The 15,058-nt window shown below is 42.9% G+C and overlaps 1 protein-coding gene across 1 annotated transcript in view; it reads left to right on the top strand.

Moving 5' to 3' along the window:
* The window catches only part of zmynd10 (zinc finger, MYND-type containing 10), a 77,850-nt gene that overhangs the window by 18,564 nt on the left and 44,228 nt on the right, over window positions 1-15,058 (top strand). Inside the window, exons 3-5 of the mRNA XM_068052300.1 lie at window positions 3,659-3,775; window positions 7,298-7,351; window positions 11,444-11,578. Coding sequence (XP_067908401.1) covers window positions 3,659-3,775; window positions 7,298-7,351; window positions 11,444-11,578 — 306 coding nt within the window. The remainder of the gene's footprint in view (window positions 1-3,658; window positions 3,776-7,297; window positions 7,352-11,443; window positions 11,579-15,058) is intronic.

The following is a 15,058-nucleotide window of genomic DNA, read 5'->3' as shown; positions in this document are numbered from 1 at the left end:
TATACTAATCCTACATTAATCCCATATTCCCTACCACATCCCCTCCTACATTAATTCCATATTCCCTACCACCTACCTACACCAGGGGCAATTTACAATGGCCAATTTACCTATCAACCTGCAAGTCTTTGGCAGTGGGAGGAAACCGGAGCACCCGGTGGAAACCCACGCGGTCACAGGGAGAACTTGCAAACTCCACACAGGCAGTACCCAGAACCGAACCCGGGTCGCTGGAGCTGTGAGGCTGCGGTGCTAACCACTGCGCCACTGTGCACAGGAAAAAGTATTACCTCTCTAAACAATCCTTGTTCTGCAGAACCAAAAACATGTATGAAGTGGTACTGTTGCCTCCTGCGTTTTGAAGAAACACTGAATTTGCAGAAAATCTTGCATCTTTAAAAAAGGACTTTTACATCGAATGAGAGAACTGACACCTGTTGCTACATTCCTGATGGAAGACCTATGTGGCGCCTGCTGCAGTTGAATTTCCTTGAACGCCTACATTACAGACTGTTCAACAGCCTTGTCTGGAAAGACTCGGAGTGGCATCCAACTATTCGATTTTGGGGCACCTCGCCAAACTGAAGAAATTCCTTCCAGATCATGATGGTCTAAGTTTATTATTCCTTTCATTCCTTTGAAACAGCTGCAAACCAAAATCCATTTTTTCCCCCCAGTTATCCAGTTTTTGGATGTATGTGTGCATGAGCATGAGGGTAAGGAAAGATAAGGAGCTTTAATATCTCAATTCATATATAGATTTACTTCATTATTGGTTAAGACTTGGTTTTATAATAAACGGTTAATTTTGTTGTTGATTTAAAGAAACCTGGTTGGTGTGCTTTATTCTGGGGACAAATAGATTATCTAATTGGCTGTTTCGGTAAGTGGGAAAATTTATTGATATGCTGTGACGTGTGGAGAAGTGGGACTGAATTAACAGTGCACTCCTCCTGCCTCGGTCGTAACAATACCAATTGTTTACAGCAAAGCTTTCAAGGCATACAGCAAAAATCAACACATTACAATGTCCAGGCAATAATTTACAGTTTCAAACATCATATATCATCTGCTGGGTTACTGAACAGAGAGTGTATTATGTCTACATCTTGTTCAGCTTCTATAGCTGGATAGGTGTTAGGCTGTTGCCAGCATTATGCCCACCCATACAAGTTAAGGTCTTTTCTCCTTGTCTTCTACTGTCTGTGTCTGACTATCCACAACTCCTCCTTATACTCCAAAGTGCTGGTCATCTGACTCATTAGAACCAATCAATTTTGTCCATACCAGCTCAGACTCTCATTTTCCTGCTAACTCAGCAAGTTTACACATCTTGAGTTCAATTGGTGAAAGGCACTTCCTGCTTCGATTCAACATTTTGTAGAGGTATTTTTATATTTTTTTCTGTCCCCTCTTTGGACAGGATCAACAGCCAGCCCCATTGTTGCATTTAGTTCATTGATCTTTTACAGACAATAGCAATTGCTGATTGGCGGGGGGAGAGTATGCCAACACTGGGCTGGAGTATTTTTGTAGGACCAGGAGAAGCATTCCTGCTCCTCATCACCCCAGAAAAATTAAAGGTCTGTTTTTTGAGGGGCCTCCTCTGATCTCTATTAAGGATTGCTGGTTAGGGTGCTCAACTCCAGTAAAAATGTGTGGCAATCTGGCTCCCTTTCTCAGGATATTAGATGACAGTGACTGAAGCACTAGTGTAAATGGGGCAGTAAATAACCAATCCCATTTTCACGCTGCCACCACCCCATTTACACTAGCAGTTAAATTTGACCCACCCCTTCCCTACCCCCACCCCCTCATGCAGGAAAGGGCCCAGCTCACTGAAGTACCAGAAGACTAATAGTGCCTGTGGGATTATGCATCATTGTCTATAGGGGAAAGGGAAGAAAGTTAGGGCTAAAATATTCAAAGATTTCCTCCTCCATTCACTACTAAGTCATATTTTCACACCACCTTTTGCCTTCTAAATATAGGAAGTATTTTGCACAGTGCAGCTAGGACACTGGATAAAAATATTGCCTTCTCAACGAAGAAGTATGTGGGCATAATATTTCTACACATACACAAGATGGAAATGAAATCCAATTTGACAATTGTGAGCCATGGCTGTTGTGTCAATACTCCAGGAAAGCTCCTTTATAGACTCCTGTGCTCATGCACTTATCACTGGATCTTGTCCTTGAGTCACAGTGGAGGTTCCTGGGTTTCATTTGACTGACTTTTTGGCCATGGTGGATATAGCCTTTGTCCCCAGAATTCCTCACTTCTTGACCAAAGTGTGTGGTTACATGCTATACCAAACAGGTTTTAAACTGGGGTCACTGGACGCTAGGGGTTTAGTGAGGAGAGGGGATCTGTGTGGTCATCCAGTTTCTGTTTTTGTCGACTGTCTAGTGTATTGTTTCTGTTGCTGTATTCTATTTAAAAACAATGTGCCATGATAACATTGTTTCCATTAGGCAACTGACAGTGTCTTTCAGAATTTGGGATGGATGGGGTTGGGGGTGGACCCCAGGAGAATACCAATGTATGCAGGTGACTGACAACCTAACTAGTATACAGTAATGTAATCAAATCTAGGCATGCCTGGAAATGAACTGCACTCAGTGAAACACTGTTAGTCATGCTTATACCATTACTGTAGAGCTGTTGGCATGATGGTAGCTTGATGATACTTGATCTCTGACACATTTACAGGAGCTGGTATGCTGAGAATGCAGTCTAACATAGTCCTTTTTGATTCAAAAGTGCCTTGTATAAGAAAGTTTACCTTCAACATTTTCCAGCAGCAGAACAAATAAAAACATCTGGAAATACCCAGCAGCTGCATTTTTTTAAAAAGCAAAAGATAGTTAATAATTCAGTTTGCGACCCTTCCTTGATCAGATCTGTCTATTTTATTTCTGTTTACTTTTCAGATTTCCAGGTAGTTTTTCTTTTAATCAGCTGATTTTTTTTTTGCTATATCAAACTTAAAAAAAAATGATACATAGGTTCTGTCTAATGACCCAGAAAGAGGGTAGAAAGAGTATGTAAGAATCAAAGACAAACCAAGAAGTTCTAGTTATGGTTGCCTGCCATACTAAATGCAGACTGGTGTCTTGATCACAAAACGGTGGTCCTGGCAATGTTAGGAAGAGGTAACTATTCCGTAGAGATATGCTTATGCAGCGTCTAGATAACGAGAGGGCAGGGTTAATGACCAGCCCATTTGCAAAGGCCATGTTCTGTTTTCTGATGTGTGTCCAAAATAAGGACAAAGTCCCTCCCCCTCTCCAAAGGAATGCTTGTCTGCTGGACCCTGGATCTCCACTAATCCATTTCTGTCAGCAGCACTGTGGGTTACTTGCGGTATTAAAATACCTAAATATCGCTAGCTGTGAATTGATTTATAAGTTCAGGCCTTATCACCAGTCTTGAAAATAGTAGGGGTGGTAACTGACCAATATCAGTGGACAAAAAAGCCTGTGTCTGCTGATCCCAAATTAAGATTCCAGATAGCTGACCTGTTGTAATTTGAATTATGGTGCATAGCTTTTTAATATATAGCCTTCTTCCTGCCTACTCTTTGCACTCTTTATTGAGTTGAGTGTTCCTGTGGGATTGTATAGCTGTCATTTATATCTTGATTTCATTGCAGGTCCCCACACTGATTCATGAGCTGATTTCTATAGAGGTCTGGAAGCAGAAGGTGTTTCCTGTGTTGTGTCAGCTCCAGGATTTCACCCCTAAGAGCACATTCCCCATATATATTGTGGTGAGTGAAACTGTCCACTGGATTTCTTCATAGTCAATGGATTGAATTTTGCCCAAAATAATTTTAGATCTGACTTTCCAAAGCTGCTGTAGGAAAATTTGGCAGTGAACCAAACACAAGGAGGCTTATTCCACTTCCATCTAGATTTCAGAGTGAGAAAATGGAAGTTTTTAATTTGAAAGAAGGAAGGAGTTTCTTCTTGGATGATGTAACACTCCTGCACAGCACGTAAAACTGCACTATTATAACAAAACAGATATAAAATGCCGATGCTGTTTATTACACCTAATAGTGTAGGTGCATTAGACTATGTATAATAATAATGGTATATTAATAATATAATAATGTAGCACCAAGGGGCCTGAGTAAAATTGAAGTCACTGTGGATCGGGGAAAGCTCTCCCCTATTCCCAATTTGTCAGATAATGTAGCAATCTATGTCCGCATGCAGCAAACCTGGGCAACATCCAGGCAATTCAACTCCTCAAGCCTGTTCTGCCATTCAGTGAGATCATGGCTGATCTGTATCTTAACTCCATCAACCTGCCTTGGCTCTAAATCCTTTTATACCCTTGTCTCACAAAAATCTATCAATCTTCAATTTAAAATTATTAATTGAGTTAACATCTACTGCTTTTTGTATGAAAGTGTTCCACACTTCTGTCGCCCTTTGTGTGAAGAACTTTTTTCTGACTTCTCCTGAATGACCTGGTTGTGATGTTCAGGTTGTCTCCCCTTGCCCTGGACACTCTCACCAGTGAAAAACATTTCTGTCTATCTGCCCTATCAATTCCTTTCAAAACTCTAAAATCTCAATCAATTTGCTCCTTAACCTTCTATATTCCAGGGAGTACAAGTCCAGTTTATGTAATCTTTCCTTATAATCTAACCCTTGGAGCATTCCATTGCCAAATACTCCCAGCATCAACTTCCTGGGGATAAATATTGACCAGAAACTAAACTGGAGTAGCCCAATAAATACCATGGCTACTGGAACAGCTCAGTAGCTAGGTATTATGTGGCAAGTGGCTCACCTCCTGATTCTCCAAACCCTCTTCGTCACCTACAAGGGACAAGCCAAGAGTGATGGATGCTCACTACTTGTCTGGATGGGTGCAACAGCAACAGCACTCAAGATTCTCAATTCCATTCAAGACAAAGCAATCTGTTTGATTGGCACCCCATCTCCCTCTGTTACCAGCGTACCATAGCTGTAACGTGAGCTCTCTTCAGGATGCATAGCAGCAAGTCGCCAAGACTTCTTTGGCAGCACCTCCCAAACGCAAAACCTCCACCACCTAGAATGACAAGGGCAGCAGGTGCATGGGAATGCCATCACTTTCAAGTTCCTGTCCAAGTCATTTAGACATATATCGTTGCTTCTTTATTGTCGTTGGGTAAAATCCTGAAACCCCCGAACAGTCTTGTGGGAGCATATTCACCACAAGGACTGCACCATTTCAAAAAGAAGGCTCACCTCCACCTTCTCAAGGGCAACTAGGGATGATCACTAAATGCAGGCTTTGTTAGCGGCGCCCATGTCCTGGAAATGAATGAAAAAACAAATGCTTCTACCTTTTATATAATATTCAAGATACAACATACCTACTCTATATAATAATACTGGGTACAAGACTAGTACACCGCATGTAGTATTGCATAAAATACTCCTACAGTGTGTATGATACTGGCTTGCATCAGCACTACAGGCACCAATGTTATTGACCCCATGGAGTAATTGTCACACTGTCTACGCGCTTTATCTGCTGTGTATAATAATCTCTTACAGCTAGTGTTAGAACATAGAACAGTACAGCACAGTACAGGCCCTTCGGCCCACGATGTTGTGCCGACCCTTTAACCTACTGTAAGATCAAACTACCTACATACCCTTCATTATACTATCATCCATGTACCTATCCAAGAGTCGCTTAAATGTCCCTAATGTATCTGCTTCTACTACCACCGCTGGCAGTGCATTCCACGCACCCACCATTCTCTGTGTAAAGAACCTACCTCTGACATCTCCCCTAAACCTTCCTCCAATCACCTTAAAATTATGCCCCCTGGTGATAGCCCTTTCCGCCCTGGGAAAAAGTCTCTGGCTATCCACTCTATCTATGCCTCTCATCATCTTGTACACCTCTATCAAGCCACCTCTCATCCTTCTTCGCTCCAATGAGTGTCATACATCCTCCTGATCCAACTTTTCCCTGCAGGTATGAAAACATTTTTGGGGGTGGGGGGGGGGGGGGGGGGGTGCAACTGTTTTTTGGTTAGTTAATTTCAGTTAAGCTTAAGTTCCAAATGAATTGGTGCATGTCTCGGGACTTCATTTGGGTCCAGAAGACTATGTGCCGAATACCCAAGCCAAAGACTTGCAGGTTGATAGGTAAATTGACCATTGTAAATTGCCCCTAGTGTAGGTAGGTGGTAGGAGAATTGTGGGGATGTTGTAGGGAATATGGGGTTAATGCAGGATTAGTATAAATGGGTGGTTGTTGGTCGGCACAGACTCGGTGGGCGAAGGGCCTGTTTCAGTGCTGTATCTCTCTATGACTCTACAAGGTAAATAAGTTGGTTCTGTAAATGTGACTTGAAGGTTTTACAAAAATGATGAATGAAAATTGGGGAATGACTTCTATACTGGTGCAACTACAAGTTGCATTTTATGCCACCCAAGTAATTGTAGAATAAGCAAGTTACTTATTGCACTACCCTGAGTGGCAGCCACTCATTCACAAGTGGCAAAACGCCACTCATTCACAAGTGGCAAAATGCCACACCAACTCGGTTAGTGCACTGACTTGTTCATTGAGAATTTTGTGCTTATTTCACAGTTTATTTGTATTTCAGCTGCAGGCTTGCACAGAAGATTGTATAATTTATGGGTATGTTTTTGCAACTGTAGTGTTACAGCACAGCGATTTCCATTTCACTGCGATAAAGTATTGAAGCTGACATGAACATAGTCAGATCAATGATATCCCCATCACACTGGGAACTCAAAAATGAAACCTCATACTCGGGAGCTGCAGATCGCTTATCACAGTGTTGGCCAGTTTGAGCTCCAAGTTTATACTTCCTTTCATGCATAACCTTGTAACATGATGACATTATCACATAATTTGTCAATTAAGCTTTGTAATAAGAAACTAAGAATCTGTATGAAAGAGGTAATTCAGCTCTAAGTACCAAGCATAAGCTCAAGAGTTTGTTTGCTGTTTGATGTGCATTGATGCATCCTAAATCTGGTTTCACTCTGGTATCACCCTTTGAATGTAAACCGGGTTTCAATCATCACAACATGGAAATTGGCAGCATTGCAGCTGTGATGGGCTGATTATTGACACGGTGCAGACAACTGCTCAAATATCATATTTAAATGTATTTTATTCTTCATACAGAAAAAAAGTGTGCCTGTCATGTGGTATTCTTTACTCACCAAATGTTCATGTTGGTACTGTAACTCCTGATATCTTAGTGAACTTAGTTTGTGACTGTTTCCTTTCTCCTTCATAGATTCATCATGAAGCAACCATTATTAATCTCCTAGAAACTATCTTTTACTATAAGGTATGTTATACATTTTAATTAGGTGCAGTGAACTAACTGTTACAATACAAACTTTAAAAATTCAAGGATGTTCAATACTTGCCATATCTTTCACAAAAATACTCCTATTTTCTCCCGGTACTGTAATTGCAATGCAAAAAAATTGCTCTTATTTATATGTTTTCCAAAAAAGCACACAAAGCACTGAGATTACTGGAGAATCCCTGCATTAGTGATAGGGGTGAAATTGGTCTATGCGTGAAACTGGCTGGTAGCAATTTGGCAACTGATTATTCACTGCGGCACTTTTTATTTTCCATTGACTTGAAAGTATTGCCAAAATTTTTAATTTCACACCAAGTAAAAGCAACAGTAAGTCCAGGAAATGAGTCTCTAAAAAGAGTTTGCACTAACGTTCTGTGAACTTCAGCAAAAAGAAGATTGGGCATGATGAAAAATAGTCTGCCGATTCGGTACAATCCTGTTTTACACTGCTGGCCTAGCCCAATTTCACCTTCAGAGGGCAGGAGGCAGGGTGGCCATTGAATCGTGATAGGGAGTGCAGGGCTCATTGCCACCCATCATCAAATGATTTTTCTGTGGGTAAGAAAGACTGATGACAGCCTTCCCAACCAGAGGCCAATTGAGGCCCTTAAGTGGCCTATTAACAGCCAATAACGGGCCTCTTCTCGCTGCATTCTCCCTGCGGACTTGGTAGAGATTGGGAGGGGGGGGTCCCTCTTCTGTGGACAATCTGTGGCCTATGGTGGAACCCTGCTGGCAAAACCACCAACTCCATGGGCACCCCTCCTCCTTAGACTTCACACCACCCTTTCTCCCCCCACCCCTCGTCAGGGCCTTCCTGACTAGCCCTGGCAACCCCACCTCAATTACCTGAGGTGTAGGGTTCCAGTGCTGGGTCTGGGTCCAAGGCCTGTGCAGTACTGGCAGTGGGCACCGCTCCCAGTGGCCCTGCTGATACTGCTGAGATGGCAGCTCTTGGGGCGGAATCTCCATCTTTAAAGGGACAGAAATTTTGCCTCCAGGACAACAGAGGATCACACTGGGCTGGGGCATGAAAAGCCGAGGCGAGGTTCCCACCCACCTTTTCAGCCCGGCACCAGGAGCCCTGCCACCTCCACAAAATCCAGCCCGTAATGTTTTAAGGGTCTCTGAAAACAATACTATTATTCACCATTGACCAAAAACACAGTGCATAGGGACTGTTGCATAGAATCCTAATGATATTGCATCATCTCAGTCCAAAATGCCTGCTATGGTCCTAAGAAACAATTCAAAATATGCCTAAGCCAATTATCCTTTATTTTGAATAATTTCCAGATCAATCAACCTTGCATGGCTCTCATAGACAACCTGCCTTTTTTTCTCCATTTTGTGAAATAAGGAAGAAGACATGTGAGGAGATGAAGAACATAATGAGGAAGCCAACTTTAATTCAAAACAACAAAATAAAGGCAGAAATTTTAATATTTATCACAGCCCCAGTTCCTATGCACCTCCCCATTACGAATCACAGCCTGGTGAAAATTCTGGCGATTTGCCAGTGATCCTGTTGAATCATTTCATTGTCTGTGGGCACCTGAGTGAAAATGTCAGCCAAAGCTGAACTTTGACCTCCACTCTTTTTGTAGCCTAGCACACCACTGAGTTAGGCATCCATTTTGGGTGCAATTTGCTCTTGTTCAGGAGACTTTCATTAACTGAATGAAAATGCTTTTTTATTGAAAAAAGAACAATAACGCCAAAGTGAAGCATCTGCCTCAAATGGCTCCATTCAAATGAAGTAGAACTGTGCTGGAAATGTTCCTGGAGTTGTAACTCCATCTCGGGGTGAGCAATCTGACTGAAATCTGACCTGCCTGCAAATTTCTCATCCAAACGCAAAGTGATTGGGACATTTAGCAAACATTTTTCTTTTGCTTTCCTATTGTAATAAAATATTGATCAATTATAGTTGCAGTTTACCACCAAATTCATCTAAAATCTTTCATTGGGAACATTTCTGGTGTCAGGCAAGCCCCCCCCCCCCCCCCCCCCCGCACCTGCCAAGAATGAGGAAAATTAATTTTGCCACATGAATATTGATTTTAAATAGTTGTTGGTTAAGAAAGAGCTTGCTTTAAAAAAACAATTAGAAACTTTGGAGAGAGACATTAGCATATCCACAGACAGTGCTTCGAAGAACAAAGGGGCTATTCCCTCCTCCAATTTAATCCACAATGGACTTTTGATTACCAGACGTTGACGGTGGAAAGGCTAGCATCCCAGGTTAACTGCTAAGATGGCTGAATACACAAACAGACGTAGTTGGACCAATTTGGTCACTTGACTGTCTGACTGTTGGAGTTTTTTTGAATTTGAACTTCCAACAGGTTTTTGAAACTTAGAAGGCTGTTAGCTCCTGGACTGGGAACTCCTCTCTCCTGTCTGCTCTCATCTTGCTCTCACCAGCTTTGGAAACTATTGAAGACATATGAACCCCAAGAGAGAAAAGTCTCCGACAGTGAACAAGGTTTAAGAAGAATACTGGGCCTCAACAAAAAGTAAGAGATGTCTACAATCAAATACTCTATGGTAAAGGCCTGCTTCCCAACCCGAACCCGATGGGACCCAACGACGTGTCGGGTTCGGGTCAGGTTGCTCTTCCGGGTCCGGCTTTCGGGCTTGGGTCGGGCCGGGTCGGGTCCGGGTCCGGGTCCAGGTCAGACACACACAGCAAGAAGTGTTAAAAGTAAAAAACCTACCTGAGCTGGGAGTCCGGGACGTCAAAGAAGGAAACTCTGAGTCTGCGCAGTGAGCGAGTGAGCGTCTCTATGACGTCATCATGCTCATGCTGCAGCTTTTTGCAGACTAGGAGTCGCAAGGTAGGTAAAGGGAACATTCCGGTGGTTGGGTCGGGCGTGGAAAAAAGTGAAGGGACTCGGGTCGGGCTCAGGTCCAATGTGGTTTTGTCGGGTTCGGGTCAGGTTTTTTATTTTGTGACCTGAGCAGGCCTTTACTCTACAGTGAGCTGGAAACACAGAAACAGTAACAAGAAACCCCCTTTTGATATTGCCTTAAACCTCTCCATTTTATTTTTTTCTCCTCTTTTCTGTCTCTATTTGCATGTGCGTATCGTGTGTGCATGCTAGGGTGGGGCACGGCATGTATCTGTAGGCGTTAACTGAGTTAGAGTTTAAGTTAAAGGTTTAATAAATTTCACTTTTCTTGTTTGAACCTAAAGAAAACTTGGTGTGCTCATTTCTTTGCCTTATAATTGGAAAGCGGTGAACAAGGATTCACAAAAGGGGAGCCCTAAACACAGTGTGTTTAAAAATTAATCCCTGTTACAATAAGACCAGGTGAAGACAGTAAAAGACCCCTAGACACCCTTCTCATCTGGCCATAACACTGGAAAGAGAGATGAATCCCTTTCACTTTCTCCTTCTCTTTGTCCCTACCCTCTTCCAACCTGTAAATGATAATACATGAGGTTTTTTAAGGAAATCACTAATTTTATTCACTGTCCAGCCCTTCTGTTTTGCTTTAGTGGTGGTCCTCTTACTCTGAATGTGGAGGACTCCTAAGACCTTGTGTGTTGAGGTAAACAGTTCTTTAAAAGTTTATTTATTCTGCCTTTTCTCCGATCTGTTAATAGTTAAGTGCAACCAAAGCCTTCAATTTGCAATGCATATCATATTGGAAGCCAAATACTTGATGATCAAACAAAATTTCATTTGTCTGCTATTTTAAAGCAAATGTTAACCCAGTTAACTTAAATGGGTCAACACTTCTGCCAAATTAGAAGATAGAAGACTGCTATACAAATGCATCATGCATTTCTATTTGGTGTATTACGAACAGTCATTGCTAACTTGGCATCTTTGGAACAATTTTGTTCCAATTTATTTTACTTGAATATGAGTTGGCAAACTCACCACAGTCCAAGGATCAAACCTGGGATGGTCCTGATCTGTTAGATTTTTAGCACAGTAACGGGTGGAGTATTCATTCCCCTGAGCTCTGTTTTGGCCTTAATGCAGTTGCTGGCCTAAACAAAGCTTTCCACCCACCTCTAACAGACTGTGTCTGTTTTTACTGTCTTGCATTCAGGATGTGTGTGACTCTGCAGAGGAGGCGGTACTGGACCTTGCTGATTACTGCCATAGAAAGGTGACCCTGCTGGCTGCACGGAGTGATGGCTGTGGAAAGCAAGAACTGGAAAGATCATCACCAGCCTCTCTAGAGGTCTGATATGGAGCTAAGCTATCTGATTATATTATATTAATGTATTTCTATGACCAGCTGTGGGAATATATTTCCTTTGGCAGTTGGCCTTGGTGTTGGGTTACAGAGCAAAGCAAAGTAACATAGAATCATAGAAATTTATAGCATGGAAGGAGGCAATGTCCTTGTAAATCTCCTCTGTATCCTCTCTAGTGCAATCACATCTTTCTTATAGTGCGGTGATTGGAACTGCATGCAGTACTCCAACTGTAGCCTAACCAGTGTTTTACACATTTCCAGCATAACCTCCCTGCTCTTATTTTCTATGCCTCGGCATGTCCTTCTTGACCACCTTCAGGGATCTGTGGATATGCACCTCCAAGGTCCCTCTGTTTCTCTATACTTCCTACCATTTATTGTGTATTCTGTTGTCTTGTTAGCCTTCCCCAAATGCATTATCTCACATTACTCTGAATTGAATTCCATTTGCCAATGTTCCGCACACCTGACTAGTCCATTGATACCTTCCTGCAGTCCACAGGTTTAGTTTAGTTTAGTTTAGACATACTGCACTGAAACAGGCCCTTTGGCCCACCGAGTCTGTGCCGACCATCAACCACCCATTTATACTAATCCTACACTAACTCCATATTCCTACCACATCCTCACCTGTCCCTATATTTCCCTACCACCTACCTATACTAGGGACAATTTATAACAGCCAATTAACCTATCAACCTGCAAGTCTTTGGCATGTGGGAGGAAACCGGAGCACCCGGAGGAAGCCCACGCAGACACAGGGAGAACTTGCAAACTCCACACAGGCAGTACCCAGAATTGAACCCGGGTTGCTGGAGCTGTGAGGCTGCGGTGCTAACCACTGCGCCACTGTGCATTCTTCATTATCAACCATACGGCCAATTTTTGTATCCTCTGCAAACTTCTTAATCATATCCCCTACATTCAAGTCCAAATCATTGATATATCCCACAAAAAACAAGGGGCCTAGTCCTGAGCCCTATGGAACCCCCGTAGAAACAGCCTTTCAGTCACAAAAAACACTCTTCGCCCATTACTCTTTGCTTCCTGCCGCTGAGCCAACTTTGAATCCAACTTGCCACTTTACCTTGGATCCCATGGGCTTTTACTTGCGTGACCAGTCTTCCATAAGGGACCTTATCAAAAGCCTTGCCAAAATCCATATGCATTACATCAAATGCACGACCCTCATCAACCCTCCTTGTTACCTCCTCAAAATATTCAATCATGGTAGTCGGACACAACCTTCCCTGACTGCCTTTGATTAATCTATATTTTTGTAAATGAAGGTTTATCCTATCCCTCAGAAATTTTTCCAGTAATTTTCCCACCATCGAGGTTAGGCTGACTGACTTGTAATTATTCAGTATATCGCTTTCTCCCTTTTTAAACAATGGTACAATGTTAGCTGTCCTCCAGTCCTCTGACACCACTAATGTGCCAGAGAGGATTGGAAAATGATGGTCAGAGCCCCCGCTATTTCTTCTGTTGCTTCCCTTAACAGCCTAGGATACATTTTGTCTGGGCCTGGGAATTTATCCACTTTCAAAGATGTTAAACCTCTTAATATTTCCTCTCTCACTATGGTACCTTCATCTAATATTTCACACTCTTCCTCCCTGATTGCAATGTCTGTATCATCCCTCTTTTTTGTGCAAACAGATGCAAAGGACTGAATTTAGTTTCCTCTCCCCCCAGACATCTGGGTCCGTGGTGGGGGAGGCCTGAAGATCGCTCCGGAGGAGGCCCGCCCCCGACCTTGATGCCATGAGGGCCTGGCCCGATTTTCACTGAAGCGGAGAGGCCTTATGGCAGCTCCCCCAGCCACTTGGCAACGGGCCCGGCATTAACAAATTTGAATAAATTTAAATAACTGCCTTAATTGCAAGCCCACCGCTGCCTCTGGTCTCGGTGCGATCTTGGTGCTACTGGCTGACACTCCTGCACCTTCCGATCCCCATCCGGGGAATTAAGGTGCCACACTGGTTGAGAGGGGGGCGCAAGTCATTTTTCCTGTGCGGGCTGGTGGGGCAGGGTGTGGGTGGTCACGGGAGCAGTGATAAAGGGCTTTCATTGGTGGTGGGGATGGTGGGAAGGGGTAAAGTTGATAGTTTGTGCACTTTGAAGGGGGAAAGGTCATTTGGAAAATGCAAGTGTTTTGGGTTGGAGAGGGAAAGTATTTAATATTGTTGGTATTGGGGGTGGGGTGGTGGTGGGAGAGGTCCAAACATACAGGTTTCAATTGTTTTCAAAAATGTGTAGTGATTTCTTTAGAAATCCCGGAAGGGCTCCAAGCCCTATAAAAACGGCGTCCGCACATGCGCACAGGCAGCTGATGCCATTGCCAGTGATGGACGGGCCGCCCCCTCCACGTGATCAGGCGTGCCTCCCCACCCCATCCATTCAAATGAGCCACCGCACTGAAGATTGCGGCGCCTCACCGACATGCGGCCGGTGCGAACTGGGCACCACTTCCTTCGCTTGGTGGCAGCTGATCAGGATTCCAGCCAAAGTATTCATTAAGAACCATACCCACATCCTACACGTCCACAGGTTACCCTTATGGTCCCTAATAGGCCCTATTCTTTCTTTAGTTATTCTCCTGCTCTTTATGTATTTATAAAAAATCTTTGGGTTTTCCTTGATTTTACTTGCCAATGTTTTTTCATTCCCCCCCTTTGCTTTCCTAATTTCCTTTTTAATTTCAACCTTACAATTTTTATACTCCTAGGCTTTCTGCAATATTGAGCCCTCGATTCTTTTTCCCTTACCCTCTACTTTAAGTTCCTAGACATTCTGGATTTGTTAGTCCCACCCTTTTTCCTGAAGGGAACATACTTGCTCTGAACCCTCACTATCTCTTCCTTGAATGGCACTGATTTACCTTCAAGTAGCTATTTCCAATCCACTTCAGCTAAATCACATCTCAGCTCAGTAAAATTAGCTTTTCCCCAATTGAAAATTTTGATTCCTGGTCTATCTTTGTTCTTTTCTATAACTACCGTAAATCTAACTGAATTATGATCACAACGAGCAATTTGGCAGAGGGCAAATAAGAATAGAGAGGTGAATGCATGGCTCAAAGACTGGTATGGTAGAAATGGTTTCCAATTCCTGGGGCACTGGCAGCAGTACTCGGGAAAGTGGAAGCTCTACCGTAGTGACAGTCTTCACCCAAACTGTGCTGGGACCAGTGTTCTTGTGAATCATATAACTAGGGCAGTAGAGAGGACTTTAAACTAAATAGTCAGGGGGAAGGGATCATGTGAGAGGAGATATGATAAATCAAAGGGAAACAACAAGGTAATAGAGCAGAATATCAATTTGGGTAATGATAACCAGAGTGTGGCAAGAAGGAACAGAGCGTACAAACATAAGACTCCACCAGCAGATAAGGCCTAATATTGCAGGGTATTTGACATTTTGAAAAGATAGTAAGCTAGGAAAATGTAGTGAGGTAGC

Source organism: Heterodontus francisci, chromosome 19 (assembly GCF_036365525.1).
Source record: "Heterodontus francisci isolate sHetFra1 chromosome 19, sHetFra1.hap1, whole genome shotgun sequence".
NCBI lineage: Eukaryota > Metazoa > Chordata > Chondrichthyes > Heterodontiformes > Heterodontidae > Heterodontus > Heterodontus francisci.
The sequence above is the reverse complement of the archived record's forward strand: the minus strand, read 5'-3'. Positions and strand labels throughout refer to the sequence as shown.